The sequence below is a fragment of the Topomyia yanbarensis genome, chromosome 3 (genome assembly GCF_030247195.1).
Source record: "Topomyia yanbarensis strain Yona2022 chromosome 3, ASM3024719v1, whole genome shotgun sequence".
NCBI lineage: Eukaryota > Metazoa > Arthropoda > Insecta > Diptera > Culicidae > Topomyia > Topomyia yanbarensis.
Window position 1 is genome coordinate 175385011 of NC_080672.1, and position 24919 is coordinate 175409929.

At 36.3% G+C, this 24919-nt stretch overlaps 1 protein-coding gene across 2 annotated transcripts; it reads right to left on the reverse strand.

Moving 5' to 3' along the window:
• Window positions 1-1782: 1782 nt before the first annotated feature.
• LOC131689873 (uncharacterized) lies at window positions 1783-19117 on the reverse strand. Of its 2 annotated transcripts, none has more exons than XM_058975225.1 (2): window positions 18800-19117; window positions 1783-3335 (listed from the first exon to the last, which is right to left on the reverse strand). In XM_058975225.1, exon 2 carries the CDS (start codon window positions 2895-2897, stop codon window positions 2268-2270), a length of 630 nt encoding a protein of 209 aa, XP_058831208.1. In that variant the 5' UTR covers window positions 2898-3335; window positions 18800-19117; the 3' UTR covers window positions 1783-2267. The 2 variants fall into 2 exon arrangements, with proteins under 2 accessions (XP_058831208.1, XP_058831209.1); XM_058975226.1 differs by lacking the exon at window positions 18800-19117 and having other exon boundaries at window positions 1783-2883; window positions 3284-3335.
• Window positions 19118-24919: the final 5802 nt, after the last annotated feature.

Below are 24919 nucleotides of genomic sequence, written 5' to 3' on the forward strand. Positions count from 1 at the left end.
TTTCATCGCCGGTACAAATGCCTTTTGCTTACTCATATAGCTAGCCAGAGTGAAATACTGAGCAATGGACGACTCCCATCCCGATTCCTCCCACCGGACAAATGCTTCGCTCTTGTCTATATGAATAGCCGGAGAAATCAATTTAAAAATATGTTAAAACAAACAGAAACAACACTCTTTCAAATTGTTTTCCTTGTTTTCGCTTACTCCCGACGCTTTTCCTACACAACGACTGTGGCAGTCAGTGAGTTATGAATGGGAAGAAAGATTTTTGCAGTTGTTAGCAACGATGCCGGTTCAGACGGAAGTTGGGGAAAACGATCGGTGACACTGGAACCAGTTATGCAAATTGTAACCCGTTTCGCTTAATTATCTTAATTAATTTTAGTCATTCTTCCTCGTGTGGATACAAATTGTACTACAAGAGGGGATGGAAGGATGTGTGAAACAGCACCTCGTACATAAGGGCGCGAATGAGTTAGCGGCTGTGTTTCGTAAATACGCGAGGTAGACACCAATTTCTTCAGCATTTTAGAAAGGTTTGACTATATTCGATACTAACAGAATAAATTGCTATCAAATCATAATATAATTGATTTGTATTTCCAATGTATTCAATTGTATTTCTTAAATATACAAAATACATTAGGGGCCACTCATATGCCACGTGTATAGAAAAACATTGATTTTTGATCCCCTCTATGGACAAGCGTAGGCATTGCCCACTGGGCAATCTCTGAACCCCTACGCCGGTAGAGGGTAGGGATGTCCACAAGGACTTTTCATTTTTTTGTCCGGTAATTTCATGAAAGAATTGCAATTTCCAGGAGAATGTGGATTTTCCAATATATTAGACTACTTTAATGCTGGATCTAAATTTGCTAATCTTATATTTCTATGTGTAGAATGAAAATAGTTTAAACCTTGTCCGCAGAATTTTATGGTTTTTTTAGATTTTTGTGAAAATACCGCCTAACTTTGTGTGTATAAAAGATAATTTTTGCAATTCGCCAACTTTTATTAGATAATCAGCAGTCAAACATGATGAAGTCAATGTGCAATCCGCCAAAATCATCGTCACATCGCAATGAAAAAGACAATTTATGAATTCACCATACTAACACAAAAGGGAAGTAATCTATAAATTCTTGAATCGCATCATGTAACAAACTTTCAAATACAAAAAACTGTTATTGACGAAATTACAGAAGACTAGTTCAAGTATTTCTGGAAACAAAAATACTGGCATCACATATATGCATATGCAATTGAAGCGTTTTTGGGTATTAAAAAAAATGAACGAAAAAAGCCTAAGCCAATGACAGGTCAAATTTATTTTACATTCTAATAAAGGAAACAAATGATAAAGAGTCCACATAGATATTTCATGGACCCCATACCCCCCTCTCCATGGACAAGCGTGGATTTTTTGAACCCCCTACTTTCCCCTAAACAGTTCACGTGGTATATGGACGGCATCTTTCATGATTAAACGTGCAAAAAGAAAACTTTTGAAATCTGTGGAAAAATGTAGCATCGCGCAAAGTGCTGCGATATATGCAAGACAGAAAACAGTTTTCAGAAATAGCTGAACAGGATAGAAAATATTTAACATATCACTTTTCAATAATTTATTGCCCTTGTTATTTCGATGACGATTTTAACGCACCGCTTTACACGTTTTTGGTGATCTGTAATACGTCTTATTCTATTCGCAAAAACGAAAAAAATATTTCCGTACAATTTCTTTTCCTGTCTATTATCCAATTACGCGACACGATATCCTTTAAATCAGAACGCCGTTTATTAATTACCCATTTCAGTTTACCATTTCGTTGAGTAATAATATCGTTACATTGTTGGTAATAAGTTCATTCCAGATATTCAAAAAATACTTCTACTTCTAATTGATTTGATACTCGTACGCATTATCTAATCAGTCTAGGAATTTTATATCATCTTCAGTTCCTACCGTTTACCAAGGTCCAATTCCAAATGCTCAATGAACTGATAACTATAACATATTAACATTTCATGTTGGCACTGTTTTACTTCCTAACTTTAAGAATAATTTTGGAAATTTAAGTCTGCATTGTGTTGTAATTGTATCATTTTTTGTCAGTTTTTGATTACACCAGAATAATAGATTTATAACCTCATGCAAAAATGGTTTTACGTTACTATTGTTTATCGAATCGATATTTTTTGCGTAGCCAGACTTTGACAAATACAAATTACTACAATCTTCTATAATCGAACTTGTTACTTTACAGAAACGGCTTTTTGTCCACATTGTTGTTATCATCGTGAGGAAAAGTTGGTGGCTTTATATCCATCTGTGACGATGTTATTGTAAATGGGTTGTCGCCGTACGCATTTCTCCTCATCATCCATTCCGGATTTGCCGTGCAACATTCATCATTCGAGGGAGGTCTCTGTCGATCGAAGCCTATCTGACCCTCTTCTTCCAGTCCCAGAGTACTTCTAATGCGTCTATTGATTGCCTCAGCAGTTAAAGTGTAGTTGATTGGATTGATTGTGCTCCTAGCATAATTTTCGAATGAATCCAAAGGCTTCATAAGCGATTCATCCAGAAATGGGTTTCGAATCTTCTTTTCAACATTTGAATATGCTTCGTCGTAATAATGCTGCATAGTAAGCTTTTGACGTTTTCGATAACTATCTAATTCATCTTGGTGATAGTATGGGCTGCTTTCTAGCAAACTCCTCGGACGCTTACGACAAACCTGCTCAGTTTTATAATCCAACGGATGATTGTCCAACGGAGGGACAGGATGCTGACGAAGATCCAATGTTTCTGGTTCATCATTGTCCGCATTCGAAGCATGAATGTCGGACATATCAAGTTCGTTTTCATCGGGACTGTAATACAACATTATTATATTAGTGAGTACCCTTATTGATATTTTGTTTCATGCGGCATGCCAAATCGTGCTAATATTATATATTAAAGAGAGTTCAAAAAATGATATTGGAATTTATTCCTTTTGACACTTTTGTTGGCATACAATGGTATATACTGACGTCTCGAACAAGTATTGAAAAATGTTAAGGAATGCTAAAATGTATATTGTGTTTTTTGTCTTATTTGGGTAATTATCCTATATCCACAACATGTCACCCCTATTCTAACAATGGTTATATTTCGAAGCGTCGATTGGTGCTTTACACAAAATAATTATGAAAACCATACCCTGATGTTTCGTGACCTACATAGGATTAGTATGTCTCCTGGCTACAAAAATAAGATCGGGATACATACCATTATGAAAGAAAATGTTTTTAGACAATAGTATATCATCACCATCAGTAACCTGGAAGAAAATTAACAAAAAGTCCGTATGAGATGACTAGAATTGAGCTGATTTGTTTGCCACTAATGCGACTGACTAATTATTTAGTTGAATAACTTGCACGTGGCGTAGCCAGGGAAGGGAGGGAGAGGGGTAGACTTGTGGGTCAACACCCCCCCCCCCCTCTAAACCAAAATTAATTGAATTGAATTGAATTGGTGATGACCAGTTTAATTTAAAAAAAATTAATATTTAATATTTAAATAAGAATTTTGGAAGTTTATTATCTGATCATTACATTGTGAACTCTATGTTTTAAACACCTTTGGTTTGGTAAATTGTGGGAATGGGATTTTTTAACTGATCTTTTAGTGAGGAGCTTATAATTGACAAATTTTATTTTAATTATTTATTTATTTAAAAAAAGAACAACTCCTTCTTTGGTTCTACAATCGGAATTCATTTGACCACAAACTAATTATTACTAATTGCATTTCATTCATCTTATTCCAAATTAAATTTAAATTTAAACTAACTCCTTTCTCTAAACCAATCCAAATGCTCCCGATGGTACGAAGCTTATTCCACAAAATGATTGCCAAATTATGTTAATATCAAATAAAATACCTGCATGGAAACATCCACATAGAAACTGATGCAAAAATGCATTTTTCGTAGGGCTCTAGTAGGCCAGGATCAGTTTTTATGAGTATTTGATTTTCTTTTGTACTATCAATTATTTGAATAGCCACTAGTAAAATTGGAAATGAAGAAAATTTAAAAAATTCAAGTTAGTGACTATTTATAATGTAGAGTTGAGTACTGAATTTAATGACGTAATACAATTTCGTATACAAGGACTCGATTTTATGTTATGAACAATAATAGTGAAGAAAAGTAAAATAAATGCTCAAAAACAGCTTTTACTGTCAATATGATATAGCTTCGAAACAGTCAGTTTTAGAGGTTTAGTATTTTCGAAGACTTTTGCAACGTAAAACAGCTTCTGGTAAAATAACTTTGGTGAATAATCCTCCCAGACGGATGCATTAATTATTTAAACAAATTTTGTCTCGAAAAACTTGCTACCCTTAGTAAAATTTTCGAGAATTTTATTATAAATAACGTGACTGAAGACATGAATACTCCATATATTCAGGGTATTGATATATATTTGCCATTTGCGAAAGTGATCCTTCAACATCAATTATTCTGATATTACTGTATATGATCAATCTCTTCTGCTGTTAATAAACAATAAAATAAACATTTTTTCCAAGCCATGTTCTCTGAAGCTTACAGTAATATTGAAGAAAATTGAATTTAAGAATAATTTCGTAAATATGATATTTATCTTGATATGCTACATACATAGATTGTTCATATCTTCAATAAATATGTTTTAAATAAAATTCGCAAAAACTTTGCTGAAGACATCAAGTCTCTTACTACTTTTATGAAGAGTTAGTTTTCCATGATTATTGTGTACGGACCGATGACAAAAGACTTCTATCTCGACTGAGTGCTCGATAACGAATGATACTTTTTTCTGTTGAAGCGGCGTAATCTTACAAGTCACATAAATAGCATATTTATACATTGCATTATATTTCATACAAAGGTACAAGAAAAACTTGTGTATATTATATTATATTAAATTATATTATGTTATATTATATTGTATTATATTATATATTGTGTTATATTATATTATATTATATTATATTATATTATATTATATTATATTATATTATATTATATTATATTATATTATATTATATTATATTATATTATATTATATTATATTATATTATATTATATTATATTATATTATATTATATTATATTATATTATATTATATTATATTATATTATATTATATTATATTATATTATATTATATTATATTATATTATATTATATTATATTATATTATATTATGATTGATATATATTATGTATACATTATATGCATATGATTTACGGGGTGGGGAGGGTGCATCAGGGCATCATTGAAGTTACAACTGGACAATGAAGTGGAAGCCAATCGGAGTCAAGGAGGAAAAGTGGCCGTCGTTCGCGACAGATAAATTTCTCTCCAACAGTTGTAAACAATTTGACGCGCTCTTCTACAACAAACCATCTCGTGGAAAGCTTGACAAGTATTGCAAAATTCGTTATTCAATCTGCTGGATCTTACTGTTGGAAGGAGATTCTTTGATGCCCACGGATACTGAGTAGGTGCATTTGCCTACGGGTCCGCCACCCCCCTTTTGGCCCTTTATACAGCGGTATGCTGAACGCAGAATGGTAACGAAATTTTAGCGTACTGTAAAGTGGAGCCGCATGCAGAGCAAGGCTCAAGCTAGGATGGTGGCTACCTACATACATACATACATACAGTTAGTTTTCCATGATTATTTCTAGGAGGATTTATCACTAAAATGATTATATCTGAAGATGTATTATTTTATATTGGAAAACTTGTTGCTAAACTTTCACTTAAATAATGTAGTTACCAATCAGTCTAAGGCCGCGTTGTCCTTTGCTGTATCAAAAAGTTGTCTCCAGTTCACTCGATCCATGGCTGTTTGTCTCCTCGCAGGGCACGAAGATCCCGCAATCCCGCTGAACACCCTTTTTAAAGATGGGACATACTATTTCCTTCATCCAGGTCTCCGGTAAAATCTGTTTCTTCCAGCTCTTCAAAACGACCAAGTGCAACTCTAAGGGTATAATTCTTTGTACTTTTACTGCGGCTTCTGAATTAGACCTCTGATTTGATGGAAACCGGTAATGTTCCGGATCTTTAAAGCCCCATACCGCCCGGCCACAGTTGCGTGCGGTGAACAAATTTTCAACGAAGAAAAAATAATGTTTCAAGGAATTTGTTAGGTAGTAGAAGAGGGGGATGGAGAAATTTGTGACAATTTGTTACATGGGGGGGGGGGGGGGGGAGGGGGAGTCAATTTTGGGCAATTTTTGCGTTACGTAATTTATGAATGGTCCCTAAGGTGTTTGAGCTCACCAACAATCGCTGCATGTGATTTTCCAGCTATATATGAAGCAATCACACTATTTCTTTTCAATTACATCGCTAATAACTTTTTTGCGTTCACTTTTGGCAAAATGCTTTTGTACGCATGTAAACAATACTTTGAACTGCTATTCAGCCAATTTATAAACATTCTTCACATTTCTTTTCGACCATGTCGAAGTTTTCTGCCTAGTCCTAGTTTTCCGTTCTAAGTTTATAACTGATTCGCTCTAGAATGCTATTGAAAAATAATAACAAAAATTCTGCATACGTCACCTGCTATTGTTACAAGGAATCAGACAAGCTCCAAGTTAAAAATTACGGGAGATAGATTTCTGGCCGTGTACTCTTTCCAAAAAACACGCCTGCGGCAAAATTCTAAATTACTTGAAAAAAACATATTTTATGATTCACAACTAGCATTAGGTATAAATTCGTTTTCACAAAAAATGTTGTCATTTTTCACAAAAACAACAATTGTCGTTAAACCCAAAAAATGCTCCGAAGCGTACAAATGGTCGTCCCACAACTAAGTAACCACGTGAGCCGGGATCCACAACTTCCTTTCCACACTCTGCGGCGACGAGACAGGGGCGGATCCAGACATGTTTCGGGAGGGGTTCAAAATGTCGCTTTTAAAATGAACATTGTACAATACGTAATACATAAAAAGCTATTTTGAAAAAAATTAATGTTGCTAGCCAAATTTGGTTTGAAAAGATTTTGAGTTTGAAACTTATATGAAATTCAAACTAATTTAAAATTTCTCAACGACCCTCCCCCTGAATCCGCCAAAATCAGACACAGCTGACTAAAAACACGTTTTATTCAAAATTTCCTTCCGCGGTTTCACCATTTTCACATCAATCACGTAAATGAATTATTTGTGTCATTAATTTTTGAATAATCTGCAGTATTCATACTCTTCTAATAAAAGTTGAACCGCTGGATTTCAAGTCGTGTATATTGTTTTATTTAACCTCTAAAATAGAGAAACAAAAATAGAAGCCACGAAAATAAAAACAATGAAAAGAACACATTCGCCTAATTACATTTAGCATTAAAAATATTTAACCAGGCATAAAATCATTATTGCTAAAATCTTGCAGATGTATAACCTAAAACAAACATACTTGACCCCACTCTACTCTACTTATATCCAAATTGTTCTTACTCGATGAGTATTTCATTGAAAAAGCACCGAATTTTTACCGCTTTGATATAGGTAGGTAGTTCTTGCAAAAGAGAATACGTTGCATAAAAGGGCAGAATGTTGGCAACATCCCTGAATTTCATCAAAGTGTTTGTAACACGCGGAAAACCCGCCAACTTACCCCGACGTAAGTTGATGGTATGCAGTGCCGTAGACAGGGGGAGGGGGTTGGTGGTTAACCAAAAATAGTCGGATTGAAAAAAAAAATAATTGATGCTGAATAATTTAATTAAATATTGCACACTAATAGTTTTGGAAGTATATTGTCTGATTACTACATTGAGGACCTATTGTTTTAAGCATCATGCCGACTTACAGAAAATTATGGGATTCTGATCTCTTAGCTGGGGCCTCAGTCATCAATTTATCATGAGCTCTTTTTTGAAGAGATATGGATTAGGAACACTTCTTCGAATAGAAAGCATAGTTCAATGTAAACATGCTCACTGAAAAATTGCATACAATTCAATATTTGCTAAAAATGTATTTTTTGAGAATGCGTAAAGTTGAGATAAAAAGTTAGTGCGATTAACGACAATAATATTTTGGAAAGTAGAAGGAAAAAGATGAAAAATGACGTTTTCCGTTTGTCTAGCAGGTCAGAATCGGTTTTATGGCTGTTTCTTTTTGTTATTATCAATTATATAAATAGCCTTTAAGCAGTATTGAAAATAATTCAAAAATATTTCATGTTAGTGGCTATTAATGGTGAATATTTGATTGTTGAATTGAATGGTGTAATAATGTTTTGTTCACGAGAACTCTTCTGGAGTTGTGAGCTTTAATATTGAAGAAAAGTAAAATTAACGCTGGAAACATTTATTTACGGTCACGATCACATTACTTTAGATGTTTAGTATTTTTGAGGAATATTACAATGTTAAGCAGTACCTCATCCAATAAAAATAATTTTAGCAGTCAATCCTCCTAGAAGTAATTATAATTAATTTATGTTGTTAGTTCGAGATTTAATGTCTTCAGCAAAGTATTCGAAAATTCTGTTTCAAACATGAATTATTGAATTGGATTGTTGAATGAATAGTGTGTTGGTCACTTTTCTGCACTCCTTTGTCGATAACAAAGATGCCAATATTACCGACGAAATACCACCTACAAAAGACTTTTGAGCGCTACTGTATAGTAGACTAAATGCGAAAGAAAACTTTTTAAAACAAGTTATTCTGATATTACTGTAATTGAGAAATCTCATCTGCTGTGTATAAACAATATAATTCACATTTTATTCAATGTAGTCTCTCAAGCTTACAATAAAACATTTATTGAAAAGAAATGGCTTTAAGAAAAGTTTTTCAATATAGTTTTATATCTCGATATGCTGCATTTAAAGAGCTTTCATATTTTCAACAAAGTTTTTTGAAATGACATTATCAACAACTTTGCTGGAGATACCAAGTCTCTTACTATTTTTGAAAAGTTAATTCTTCATAGATACTTCTACGAGATTTTATGTTGGAAAGCTTCTTCGAGTTTGTTAAAACTCCAAAGTTGATGCTTTCGAAATTATGTGATTTTGACCGTTAGAAAAGTTTTTTATTCCCTTTTATAAGTACACTTTGTATTATCGTAATTTGAGTTTGTATTATCGTACTTTGACTTAAGTGACATATTATAAAAAAAAATAGACTAGTTTCTGAACTGTCAATAATCTATCAACCTAACTTAACTTAAGCACTTTCGAAAAATCAAATATTTTCATCAAACTTCTCCACTCCAAACCAAATTTCTGGCTACGCAACTGACGGTATGTATGTACGCCACAAAAAAGCAATCAAATTGGGATCAATTACCACAGGTGTTCTTATGGAATGCTGAATGTCTGTTCAATAAAACTGCATATTAACCGACATTTTCCATTTAAATCTCAATACCGGCATTTTAACTTTGACGCTCTATACTGTCCATGATCGCATATCAGTCCCATAAAGATAATAAATCCTATAGAAAACGGGACAACTATGCGATCATGGGTAGTATACTCGAAAGCAAATTTTCAAAATTCTTCAGATGATTGGCCGAAGTAAATGTCCCCTGCATTAGCGAAATACATAAGACCACACTATTCCTAATTTGGAATGAATTCCAGAAATAAAAATATTTGATGATTATTTTGGAACTGTAAATAGTACCGCCAACTATCCCCGCGTGCGTGTGATGAAGACCTGCTTAAAACTACGACAAAACTATTACAAGTACCTAATGATATAGTTTTATGACTTCTACTTCAAAATCACTTTAAGTGCCCTATAAATCTACCATAATCTAGTCCCTTACCAAAATAGTGGCGAATAAAAATAGATAATATGTATAAGTTGCAAATCTTTTTAGCTTATAATTGAGGAAACATTCATGCCATGAACAGTTTTCCGATACTATCCAATATAAAAATTCGAAAAACTCAAAGCGCGTGGGAACAATTTCAAAAAAACATTAGTTTTTATTATAATTATTAAATCATTTCAAAAATCCAGTAATTGTTGTGTATGTTTTTAATTATTATATTTCAAATAAATAAACACTTTCGTAGTTCAGAAATATGTTTAAAATAGTATCAGTTCAGTCTATAAACAAAATAGATGTTTATTGTAATTCATATGCTAATGGCTACCATTCCGATGAAGTCAAAAATGTTTGACGATATTACTTGTCATTGGTTTTAAGGGGGAAGCCTGGTGTAGTGGGAAAAAATCGACTTCTTCTTTATCCGCTTGAATGTTAGAATTGAACATCTAGAATAGTCTCTGACAATCTCGGTGGCCGCTAAGCTTCTTTTGTTTTAAACAGACATGTATTTCTCGCGCGTATTTGCTAGACACACGCACATTTCAATCTATCGGTAACAATTTTCGAAAAGCTGATAGCTATTAAAATACATTGTAAACAATACACTCTAAAGTACATCTACTCCAATTTTCAGGAGAAAATACCCAATGGGTTATTATCTACAGCGTTTTTTCCGTAATGTAATTTGATGTGGGACACCCTTTAATAGCATTTTTATCGACACCGCGTTTTTCAAGTTGACGAACACGATAACTCTAAAACTAATCAACGAATTGACTTGATTTTTTTAAGAGAATGTACAATATGTGTAGCCTGTCGATAAACCACAGAAAACGAAATAAAAAATTGTCTCCCTATTACACTACCAGTCAAAAGTTTAAGTTCACCCTACAATGTTAATGTAATATTCAAAAAGCTATGGTTTTCTTCATTTATTATTATTAATTATTATTATTTATAATTATTTTTCGACCCATTTCTCTACGATAGACACATAAAATATGTAGTTTTTTTTCACTTTTCAATAATGAGATGACAATCTTCGAATTAGGTCAATTTGATTAGATATTTTTTTCGACAGTTACAATTTTCAATATAAAAATCTTTCTACTTACCTTTTAATAAAGATATTAGATAACAATTTGGAATACAATTTTTGGTGTGAGCTTTCGCAGCACTAAGATGTTACACGTATTATGTACTCGATGCATCGAAAGAATACAACCTGTCATAACAAGTTTTTTTGTGATTTACGCGTCAAACCCCCTCCTACACTCTGACCAGTAGCGTGTAGCAACATGATATAGTCAAGACGCACGTGCTGGATAAAGTCTATTGAGAAACCCACTCAATTATGTAAAAGCAAAAAAAAGCAGGTGAACTTAAGCTTTTGACCGGTAGTATATTTTGAAGAAATTTGCAGTAAAATATGAGATTTTTCGGTCTTCATGAAGGCAAACTTTACAAATCTTATTGAATTTCCTGTGTCAGACAATTTTATCAAGAGTTATCAAGAGTTATCGTGTTCGCCGCGGCGCTCCTCGATGTGGAAATGGCTCTGCGCGACCGAAAATATTTGTTTTTCGTACACAATTAATGAATAAATAGATCTTAACATTACACAAAAGATCCATTGTTGCCTTGCCTTCAAAATCGTAAAACAAAATAACTTTCGGTTTGAGCACCTTACACCAGACGCTCCCCTTAATTGAACCGCCCATAAGATCCCGATGAAACTAATTATTCTTGCTTTACTGTAGTATGCTTTTTCAAGATCGTAATAAATACATCTTTATTTATAAAACCTGTTTAACTTGAATAAACCTAATTGGAATTATTCAAGACAGATTGTTTTTTTTTGCGAGATTACTAGAAATCAAGTTTATAATAAACACATGGTAATTAAAAGTACTTGATAATTTTTTGGACCTCAACAAGCGCTAAATGACAATTTGAGAGCAGTTTGTGTGTCTTAAAATGGCCGTTTCTCAACGGCAGGAGAAAACAAGCTCTGCTTCGCTGCATAATCGACAATATTCTAAATATTTTAAAATACAGACCTTTGTTAGGACCATTGATGTTGGATTGCGCACTTTATCACATCATGAGTTAACCTGTAATCTATAAATAAAACATGTTTGATTATTAGTCGCTTATATGCCAGAATGTTATTGAACCTCTATGGCAGTGGCAAACATATTGACACCAACATTTTGAGCCTACCGGGCAGGGGTAACTATATTGCCACCAACGTTTTGGGCTTCTAAGGCAGTGGCAACTATATTGCCCCCAAGATTATTGAATATTATTTATCGAAACAATATGTACGTGTATTAAACAATATAAATTTCAATATTTATAGTAGACGTTATTGATTCTTAATTTTAAGCTTAATTTTCAAGGCCTTATAAAGGGTTAGGAAGGTTTTATGGTAGCATTCTAAAGATACCATTAACAAGAATTTCATGAAACTATATTTTGGTTTTATGGAGGTTGGAAAACAATGTCCAACTGAGGTAATCAAGAGTTTTTTAAAACTGTTGATAGGATTAATTGCTCTTATCAAATAGGATAAAAGAACTATATTTTGTCACAATAGACAAGCGTTTGCCCAATAATGGTTCCATAATAAAAAGATATTTTTATTTTCTTCCATTGGAATACATTATAAAGAGCTAGACTTCATTTCTAACATTAGATGCTATTTTAGTGTTCAGTATTAGCAATCCCTATAAAAATCATTTTTCATATACCGTTTAATTTTCGCCATGGTTTAGTGTCAATTTTCGCCATCGCTAACAAAAGAATAATTTCAGCATTTTACCTTCATATGTTAATCTAATGACATACAACTTTACAAATGAACAAATTAACAACAATTTACAGGCCAAGACCTAATTTTTGACCGAGAGTTTATATAATGACTAGGTGTTTTTCGCCTTCTCGATCGTCCATGTTCTAGGAATTATATCGGAATGTTCGGCATTGGAAGACTCTATCTTTGCATATGATATTCCAAACCAACATGCCTTGAAACATGCCAAACGTGTATTTACGCGTAATATCGAGTATTGGACGTGAAGGAACATGCAGATATAATTTTCAAATCGCTTGATTTAAATCGTTGATATAATTCACTAGCATTTAAGGGGTTACAACACTGTAGTGCACGAAAAAATAGACATATTCCGGGAATTTTTCTTGACGCAATAAACAGACGAATCGAGATCTCGTTAAATGGGCTTTACAATATAAGTAATAAATAAAAAAAAAAAATTTCGAGTGAATTCGCCACAAATGGTGGCTGTGCAGCATTTTTACCCATGCGCGTTTTTTGGAAGGGGTTCACGGCCGGAAAACTATCTTCCGTAATTTTTAACCTAGGGCCAAAAACTTTTCTGATTCCTTATAACAATAGCGAGCAACGTACGTAGGATTTTTTGGATACTTTTATTTTTAGCGAAATAGCGCACTTTTAAGTGAAAAAACGCTTTTAATCCACCTTACAGTGTGATGAGTAATTTCTCGATTGACAACATTTAAAACTTAATTAGCCCATAAAATAGTCACACAAACGTATTATTACTAATGGTTTGTTAATAACATATCTAAAGTCTTCAATCAATGCATTGTGTAGGGAATACTGAATTTTCCTAAAGCGGTCATATATGTTATGCCAATTTTTTTTTAATCGATTTGAAGTTCATACTCTTAATTGCGCTTACTCAAATTTCCAACGCCACTGAGAACTAAGCACTGAAATTTCAGCTCTTGATATCACGCTTCCTCGGAAGTGCATGCGTGCCTAGTTCAAACTTTGCTTCGATATCGACTTTTACTAAAAGTGACTACCCAGTAGTATCTTTGATTTGAATTATTATCGCTAGTCCTAATGCCAAAGAACAAAAAACTCTCGAAATCCGTTAGGAAAATTCATCATCATTACTGGAATTTTCTTTTTCACGAAACTTTTCGATGACCTTCCGTCACTTGCGTTAGTGCACTGGGTGCATGGGGCTCTGAAAATCTGTTAATAATTTTCAAATACCTTATAATTTTCTCAACCTTATTTGGGAAAGTTGTTTAATAAGCTTAAATTCGTTTTATCGATATAATATTTGGCTTATTTAAATAGATTATAGCTACATTGAACAATAAATAGGGGACAAAGGATAATTCACAAACAACAAGTCATAACTTTTGAAGTATTCAAAATAGATATTTGATATCTTCAGTAATGTTTCTCTCAACAGTAAGAGCTACGAATTAGCTGAAGGCACCAACTCAATACAATCACTTCCAAGAAAATTTATGAAAATATCTCGCTCATAGGGGGATTAATCATTAACATCACAATACCAAAAGTAAGGACATATTGTATTCATTAAATTCTCCGAAAATACTATTGACCTAAAATTTGTCGTTTTGGCGTTAATAACAGATTTTATTCTTTTGGTCTTATTTCTGATTATGGGAAATGATAAAAATCTTTTGTCCGTATTTAATGTTAATTATCTCTTTTGATCATAGTAAACAATCATTCGAAAGGTATTCGTAATAGCTTTCTAAAAATATATAAAGCGTTTAACTTCGTCGTCAATTTCGGCAGATAATTTAAAAAAAAACCGCAAAAAGCCATTTTATACTTTCAAGCATTCATATCTTGGAAACTAAACATAAGAATCAAAAACAAATTAATAGCGTTCTGTCTGGGTGATAGGCCTTTATATATATATATATATATATATATATATATATATATATATATATATATATATATATATATATATATATATATATATATATATATATATATATATATATATATATATATATATATATATATATATATATATATATATATATATATATATATATATATATATATATATATATATATATATATATATATATATATATATATATATATATATATATACACAGACATTGTCCCAAATCGTCGAGTAGAGTCGGAAAAAAACTTGAAAGGTTGAGCGAATTCCATGCATTTCTTTTATAAGAAATGTAAAACATCGAAGATGTCATAAATTGACACAAACTTGTTGATTAAAAAAAATTGGGTAATCAAAAAATAAAATCCTGCGTACGTCGCTGGAGAAATCAATTTCGAATATACTGTTAAAAGTTCAAAACGATCAAGAACCATTTGTTTGAGTTACATTTCCGACCAACTCTAGAAAAGTGAATTGGAGAAAAACGTAACAAAAAATTTCAGTACACTTGTAGTATACAAAAGAAGCGTTGCGGCAGAATTGGTCGGTGTTAAGTCAGATCGGACTAAGTGACAAAATATTGATTTCAATAAAAACGAGTTTAAAGTTTGAATCGCATCCTGTACATTATGATTGGAAATTGCCAATTTTTGCTATATTTCTTGTTTATTATCACATATTTCAAATCCGGGTAAAGTCGAAGGTGGCTGACGATATTCTTTATCCAGTGCTATTATTATCTCATTTTTTTTGTGTTTTGCGACTTAGTCCGGTCTGACTTAACACCGACCAATTGAAAATTTGAACATTTATATATTGTTTTCGTCTTCCATGTTTCGAATTTTATAATTTTTAACATCCCTAAGCATATTTTGGACTAATAAATAAAAAAAACGATTTTTTCACAATTCTACAGTGGTGTTACCCCTTAATGCAGCCGTGATACATGTAATGGTCACATTCATGTAAGAATTTTATATCAAAAGGGACTGTATTACAAATCGTTATCAGTGATGGGACAAAACAAACATTTGCTAACAAGAATAAAACGTTCGGTAATTTTCCTTTGTGTATGTCCTTTTACAGCTCAGAAATTAAGGTGTTTTATTATTGTTGTATAGGCATCCTCAGGAATACAAAATTGGCCTTGTTTGTATTTTGAATGAAGACATATAAATATGTCCCATTTCTGCTTTACTGCATTTTTTTTTTGCTCTACAAATCTTTGTTAAAATCATTGATTGATCAAAAATCTTTGTTAAATTTTCAATTTCTTTTTTCAATGTGAAACATTATATTGAACTAAGCAATGTACAGCGACTATAAAAAGAATGTTTCGATATAAGATCATTTTCAAAAAACATCCATCTTAACGCTATCTCTTATTAACTCACACTATGATGGAAATAACTAACAGGAAAACCATTTTCCTCTTCGTAGCGACATTATTTTAGCGTACACTGAGGATTTTGGATTTAGGCACATTTTTCAACAGTTTGTCAACGGCGGGCGAAAATTGGCACTGACGAAATTTCAAGAACAACATGTCCACTTTCGCCAGGGGCGATAACTGAAATTGTGTGGATTTTAGGGTTATAGTTCTCCACCTTTTTAATATGTTTCAAGAATTTACCAGTTCCAGATAAATCAATCATGAAATTGCGTAGCGATGACTTAAATTTAGTTGAAACAAGTCATGTTCCCAACCGGTTTATCGGTTGCAGACCTTTCTTCCAGTGATGTTTTTCTTTGCGTCGAAAAATACAGCACTACTGAAGGAGCAATTTTCGGTTCAATTAATATTTAACTGTTTTGTATACTGTTACTGTTATTGATTGTATGTTAGCTTGTTATTAGTATTTTCATACTAAATCCTGTAATGTAATAATTTTACAAGAGGTGTTGTTCTTACAAAAACTGATTGTTTTACCATGGTGACGAAAACCAGAGCAAAGGCGAATTGTAGTGCTTTTACCATAGGTAGTTTTATGAATGTTTCATTAAGTGTTCTTAAAGAACTCTTAAAACCCTTCAATCATATAAAACTTCATCTCCTTACCAAAACCAATGATTAAACTAGATTCACTCAGTCATGCTTCGATAATCTACCATAAGGACCAATTAGCATTTGGATTGTTACCTGGAATCTGAAAAATTTCAACTTTCTTATACCAGTAGGAACTTGTAACGGTATTTTTTCTTCAGGAAAACTGATGTTTCGTAGATTCACGACATCGCAGGGAACATTGATGGCCACCACAAGTACAGAGACAGCTTTCCACAAGTTAGGTACGCTGAGAATGTGCATCAAACGTGTAGTCATTTGACATGTCTCGAGGCATCACGAGAATTATATCCCGACCAACATCCATTCCCGTAAACCAAGGTTTCGTCGATGCCTTCTGGATAACAGAGTGTAAATAGCGACCAAGCTCCCCATGGCCCGTAAGGTCTACTTTCATAACGTTTAATATGTCGCAAGACAGATTTTAGAATGGGTCGAAAATTATTCTCCTTCCCGGTTGAATGCCCCATACATTCAAAACCCCTCAGAAAAATCATGAAGTTTAAAACGTCGCAAGGCTGGTTTAAGATCCGATAAAAAGTTATTGGCTCTTCGAAAAGGAGGGTAACCCCAGTACTCCCAACAAATCAGCCGGAACGCAGTAATTTCAGAAAAGCTAGTTCCTGAAACTAGACGAATTATGTGATTGTTTTCAAAAAACCGCTTCTAGTTTGACTAGAACATGTCCATCATTTTGAAATTTATTATTCTCATTGAAATAAGGGCTGGAGGCCTAAGAGTGAATCTCAATACATGTTAACGCCATCTAACAGGATTGCTTCGAACTAAACATTCCTCCAATCGTTGATGCTCAACTCACATACTTACCTTCATGTACGACAATTCCTGATTTGGAAAAAACGAATAATTCCAACATTAATTTCTACCGATTTTTAAGATAAAAATATCGTTGGACGCAGACTTGAATGTTCTTTCGAATTAATGAATGAAAAGTAGCATTATTTTGTAATAATGTTAAGCCATTTGAATGCTGTTGTTACGGCATTTAATTAGCAAGGGTCTGGAAGGTGTAGTATATTTTTCAATATTAAAAGCCATAGTACTCAAGGGAGAGCAAGGAGTTGAAAGGAGAAAGTTTAAAAAAGCGTGGAAAGGGTTATATGAGCAAGCTTAGAGTTTACCGGCAACTTAACCCTGTGTCTGCTACCGCAGGAGTCAAGATCTTTTGACATTAGAAATGCGAATCACCTGAGTCTACGGCATGTCCGGACAAGCATAAAGTAACTTGTTACTTCATGCTATCGGAACCGACTTTGAATGTTTACATGAAAACAAAAATGCAATTTTAAAATTTTCAAAGAATTGCAAATTCTAAAATTGCACAATATTTATATTTACATATATTTAGCGTTATATAGCATACCGAAAGATCTATTTTTCTACATTCCGAACAGTGTTATTTAGCATACCGAAAGATGTATTTTTCTACATTCCAAAACCGTAGAAATATTGAAAATTGACTGCAAAATAACAGAGTAGTTGAATTTTTGTGCCGAATATTTTAAGGTTGTGCGACAGTTTTCAAACATCAATTGGGTTGCATTTGATGAGACCTATACTGGGTCACTTAAAAAATATCCATATCACAGTAGCAAAGCAGAATCTTTATTGAACCTTAGAACGCGAACACAAAGTATCACTAAAGATGTCCTCTATTATGCTTAGTATAAACTTGATCACTTATAAAACACTGCAGTAAAACACTCAAGCATTTAATTGGCAATTTAAAATACACTGTAATTACATTAAACCTTAGATTGGATTCTTGTCTTAGCATAACTTTGAATGTACATTTCGTCGTATGACATGTTTTTGTATTGCTAGTTTGAGTTAATTGAAACGAACGTTCGATTAAATTGAATTCGATTGAATCTGCTGAATGCACCAGATTTCAACACCATCGTAGAAAACTATTATATTCAGATATTAGAATAAGATTACTGGAGAAATTAATGTACGCATTTCGAGCAAACTACTTTAAAAATGATTCATGCTAGGAATTGCCGTAACACAATTGACATCAATTTTCACACTTAAAGTTCTCGATGCATTAATCTTTTCACATACACTACCACTATTCAATCCTTCCCGTTTAACTTACATTTTAGCAATACTTACCAAAGAATTTATTAACAAATCCGCTGTCAAGTGAATAGTACTCCTTCAACAACTAGAAATTCACATCCGGCGATGCGAACAGTTGTTAATTATTTATTCAGTTAATCGTCAGGTCCGTGCTGGAGATCTGCACTCTGGTAACTGAATTCTTCGGGTTCGAATTCGGCAAAAATCTCCCCTCCAACTCCGATTCTATTCGTTGCGATTGCGCATCACCCATTAGGCCACGTGGTGTCTCTTTTATATGTACCGATACAAAATGCAGCTCCGCCTGACATCGAAGAGAGATTTTGCTGGAGTTAGTTTAGGTACTGAGCTACCGAAGCGTACTGCAAGCAAACGATGAAATTAAATACATGCAGATAAAACAGTGCAAAAGCACACAGCACATATTGTTGATGAAACAAATGATGGAGTAAAATATTACGTTTCGCAGAAAACATCTTTTAAGATACGTTGTGAAAATTACGGAATAATGGAAGAGTAATAGCAAGGCAATGACCTCTCTGAGGCTAATAATATGAATCTTGGTAGTGGTTGCATAAGCAAAATGGGTTGACGCATCACTTAGTGCAGTCAATACGTTCATATTCCGATTGTGCGTTCAAAAGGATAATAATTTTTAAATTAAATAGTATTCAACCTAAAAGTAAAATTGTGTACACGGAAAAATATGATCCTAAATACGTGTGTTCTATAAAGAAATGTATAGAATTCACTCATTAAGCTCAGCACGACGATTTGGACACGTGCCTCTGCGTGTATGTATATGTGTTTGTGTTTGTGTGCGTGTGTTCGTGCGGGTGTGTTTGTATGGAAAAGCTTCGCCTGTAGTGTATTTGCACTGTTTGGGACTCACTTTTGTGCCTTACCACTAGAAACACTCCTCAGGAGCGGACCCAGAACAAAATTTCGGATGGGGTCCAAAATTTCGACTTTGAAATGTTTATTGTACAATACGTAATATGTAATACCCTCATTTAATCAAAATCAGTTTTGGTAATCGAATCTGGTTTGAAATCATTTTAAACTTAGAATGAATTTAAAATAGAAACTATTTTAAAAGTTCTCAAGAAGTTAAAAATTTTCGGGGGGGGGGGGGATCCGAACCCCCAAGACCCTCCCCCTGGATCCGCCACTGACACTCCTTACTCTTTTCACGCGGCTTTTCCCTACGGAATTACATCCACATATTATTTCGTGAGAGGGGAGCCGTTGTGCTTCCGTCGCATCTCTTTTTTTAGTCCACGGCGATGAATCTGCCCAAATGTGAGTTCCTCGTCGGTGGATTTGTCTCAATGCAAATGCTCCCCGATCTACTCGAACTAGTCCCCAGAAGTAGACCTAGCGTACTCAACGGTAGTAGGTTCCGAGACCAGAATGATGCAGATCTTCCCGCCAATGACGCATACCGCCTCCGACGATATCGTTCTGTATGCGCTCGCTACACGAACAACTTTCAGGCGAAACGTGCTTGTCAACGTCGTCTGCATTTTTTTGGAAAAATTCAATTTTTATTTGAGCGACTTAGTGGAATGTCACAATTATTCCGAACTGTCTCTATGGTTGTAGAATGTAGTCCGTTCTCACTTTCAACGCAGTTCGTCAGCCTGCTGAGAATCCAGGCATTTCTATAAAACTATTCTGAACATGTTCGGAAACACCAGGACCGTGCTCTTCAGTGCGACGTTGGGAATACAATCCGCAAACTTTCTTTGCTTTCAGATCTTTTGCCATTATAAGAAGTTCGTCATTGGAGACTCCATTGTCATCAACATTACTACCGTCTGCATCGACGTACGGTGTTGGCGACCATGATATTGGTTCGTGCTACGGGAAAACTCTCCGCGATAATCTTCAGTTTATCAGTGTACTTTTCAACTAGTGTCGCTGCACCCTTTATCTTGGCTAACACGACACATCAAGCGTTAAGGGGCTAACGTCTACTTCTGTGCACAGTTCCTTGACTTGCTCAATAGGGGAAAGTGTTCGGTTGCCAGCACTGGTCGGTTGTCGGCACCCCTATGTAGCTTTTGACAGAAACCAGACATGGACATGGTAAAAAATTTGCATTTTACCAAATTGTTAATAAATTTTTTCAAGTTGACAGAATAAATTAAATTCTTTCATAAGTTATTAGTCAAGGTCTCTAACTTTCCATTGGTATGCTTATTTCCATATATTGTTCTATTGGAGTAATGTTGTGAGCCAAAAACAAAAGTGTGCCGACAACCGAACACATTCCCCTACTATTCCGCGTTCAAAACCGGCCCTGATAACCCGGAATGTCAACTTACACTCTTCTCTGACTGCCTCAGATCGTGTGCCTCGTGTGTATGTATGTATGTGACCAAAAATATGCACATCGGTTACTCGGAGATGGCTGAACCGATTTTTTCAAACTCAGTCTCAAATGAAAGGTACAACGACTGCTATTGAATTTCATTTAATTCCGACTTCCGGTTCCGGAGTTACAGGTTGAAGAGTGAAGTCACGCACGAAATTCCCATATAAATCGGAATCAGCATAGTATATAAAAGATGCAAAACTTCATAAAATGTGTTCGAAAATGTTTGGAATATTTTATTATTTATATAGAGCGCACTGATGCCCAAATTAATCCACGTTGGACACATTGGACACGTTCGGCGGAACCGGAAGCTTCGGAAAAGTAATTAAGTTCCTGAATTGAATTCACATCTGCTTTTCAAACATGTCTGACTCGATTTTCACATATTTAGTCTCAAATGAAAGCCACAACATCCCTATTGAATGCTATTAAATTTCCTTTGGATCGAAGTTCTGGTTCCTGGACACATTCGGCGGAACCGGAAGCTTCGGGAAAGTAATTAAGTTCCTGAATTGAATTCACATCTGCTTCTCAAACATGTCTGACTCGATTTTCATATATTTAGTCACAAATGAAAGCCACAACATCCCTATTAAATGCTATTAAATTTCCTTTGGATCGGAGTTCTGGTTCCTGTGCTACGGGTTGAAGTATGCGGCCACTTGAAAAATTCCCATATAAACCGGTATAATCAATATATGTATAAATGATGCAAAAATAATTAAAATTAATTACAAATTGCTTGAAACTGGTGCCCGACACTTTTTTACCATTCGACTCACTTCGTCGCGTTCGGGAAACGTGTGTATGCGTATGTGTGTATAGGTGTGACCAACAATTGCGCGTCGGTTACTCGGAGATGACCGAACCGATTTTCTCAAAACAAGTCTCAAATGGAAGGTATAACATGCAGATAGGTGTAACATCGCCCCAAACCGACTTTCTAACCGAGACCCGGAGAGCCGAGTCTCATATACCATTCGACTCAGTTCGTCGAGATCGAAAAAAGTCTGTGTGTATGTATGTGCGTACCTATGTATGTTTTTTTATATTAAGGTTAATAAAGCTTCAAAAGCGTGGCCTGTAGTGTATTGGCACTGTGTGGGACTCACGACTCACGTTCGTGCCTAACCACTAAAACATTCCTTACTTTTTACGCCCTTCTTTCCCACGGAACTACGTCATCGTATTACTTCGTGGCCCCCCCGGGTTCGTTGTGCTTCCGTCGCACCTCTTTCTTCTGCTCTATCTCAGAGCCTCGCTTGGTTCACGGAGTGGCTCGACCTATGAGCTTTGATTTAACTCTCGACTCTTCTCTTGCTTGTTGTCTCCATCTATCTACGTCGCCATTTAGCTCTCGTACCCGTGAGCGGTTTAGGTGTTGATTCATTGTGCCATTTATCTCGTGTTTCCGTGAGTCATTCAGCTCCCGGCCCTCTCACGATCTACTTGGATAGTCCCCAACGATGAAATCACACTCCTCCGACCGATAGTTCCCCGACGGAGGAATTTCCCCCGACACCGATACCCGCTTTCTTGAGCCATTTAGCTCCCAGCTTTATCGAGATGGACTCGGATATTATCCTTCTCCGACTGAGAGTTCTCCGGCAACGGAATTTCTCTCTGTACCGGTGTTTGTATCGTGAGCCAATTCGCTCCCCTTTTCGTCACGATTCTGTCGGGTAGTCCACGGCGGCGAATCTACCCTGCCGTGAATTCCCCGGCGATAGATTGCTCGATGTACCTTTCTGTGAGCCATTTAGCTCCCCGCTTCGTCGACTCGGTCTAGTCCCCGGCGGTGGAGCTAGCCTACTCAACGAGCCAGCCAGCAGGTGCTGAGGTCCATCCAGCGATTCCGGGTGGACCGTAGCTTTCGGTTCACTGGCGCCCCAAAGACCCACTACTCGGTCTACTCGGTCTAATCCCCGGCGGTGGATCTAGCTTACTCACGAGCTACCCGGTAGGGTGTCGAGGTCGGTCCGGCGATTCCGGTGAAGCCTGACGTCCGGTTCACTGGCTCCCCGACGACCCTAACCTAGTGCTATATCGCGTACTACTCAACTGGACCCCGGCGATGGCCCTAGTCTACATCGTCGGAGAGTTCCCCGGCGGCGGAATTTCTCCCGAAACCCGATTTGTGGTTTCCCGGCGGCGTTCTAGCCAGTGGTGCTACTTTGTTGGTCCCTTCGCCACTTCCTCTGCAGCTCGGAGAGTATGCTCGTAACCACTCTGTTGACAGAGTGCCAGGTACGCTCGTCGCAGCACATCTCTTCGACGATATTGTCCACTGTCACACCAAGCATACCCCTTCGGACTTCCTCGAATCTAGGGCATTCGAAGACTACATGTTCCGGCGTCTCTTGCACTTTCACACACTCCGGGCAAAGGAGTGACGAAGCGTGTCCAAACCGATGCAGGTACTTCCGGAAGCATCCGTGTCCTGACAAAAACTGCGTCAAATGGAAGTTCACCTCTCCATGTTTTCTATGCACCCAAGCAGACATATTTGGGATGAGTCGATGGGTCCACCTTCCTTTCTCCGCGTTGTCCCACTCTTGCTGCCACTTGGCCAACGAGTCCACTCGGACCAGTCATTCCACGTCCTCAGCCAGAGTGATGCAGATGGGAATCATCCCGGCAATTACACATACCGCCTCCGACGATATCGTTCTATACGCACTCGCGACACGAACAGCCATTAGGCGAAACGTGCTTGTCAACTTCGTCCGGTTCCGCTTTGAGCTCAGCGCAGCAGCCCAGGCCGGTACTCCATACCTCAGTATTGAGGATGAGACACCCGCCAAAAGACGTCTCGTGCTGCTTCTTGCTGCTCCGTGATTCGGCATGATCCTTGCCAATGCGTTGTCCTCGCAGCCTTCTCACATACATAGTCGACATGGCTGTTGTAATTTAACCGATCGTCGACCATCACACCCAGGTGCTTCAGCGCACGCATCGATGGGATGGACTGTCCCCCGACGCTGATCTCGACGCGCTGGATTTTTTTACTGTTGCTGACCAGCACTACCTCAGTCTTGTGATGAGCCAGCTGCAACTTAACTTCAGCCATCCAGGTTTCCACGATGTCTATTGTCTCTACCGTCAACATCTCCACCTACTCAAGGGTCTCGCCGGTTATCGTCAGGACAACATCATCTGCAAAACCAACGATCTCAACTCCTCTGGGAAGTTCCAGTGTTAACACTCCGTTGTACATTATATTCCAGAGCGTGGGCCGAGTATGGAGCCCTGAGGTGCTCCCGCCGTGACCCTAATCGACCTCTTCCCGATGTTCGTTTCGTAGACCAGTACTCGGTTCTGGAAGTAACTTTCCAGAATCTTGCACAGATAGTCCGGAACCCGCATTCTGTGCAGCGCTGCGGCGATGCCCCCCCCCCCCCCCAGCTAGCACTGTTGAACGCGTTCTTCACGTCGATCGTGACCACGGCGCAGTAGCGGTTTCCCCTTCTCTTTTGCTTCGACGCTTTCTCCGCGCTCTCGATGACTGTGCGGATGGCGTCCCGAACTGCCTCTGCGATAGTCCGTTCTCACTTTCAGCGTAGGTCGTCAGCCTGTTGAGGAAGACCCTTTCCAGAAGTTTACCAAGAGTGTCCAGCAGGCATATAGCCCGTGGTTTCCCTGGTTTTGGCAGCAACACCAGCTTCTGGATCTTCCATCTATCCGGGAAGTAGCCTTCGTCCAGGCATTTCTGTAGGACTATCCTGAACATGTCCGGAAACGCCAGGATAGCAGTCTTCAGTGCCACGTTG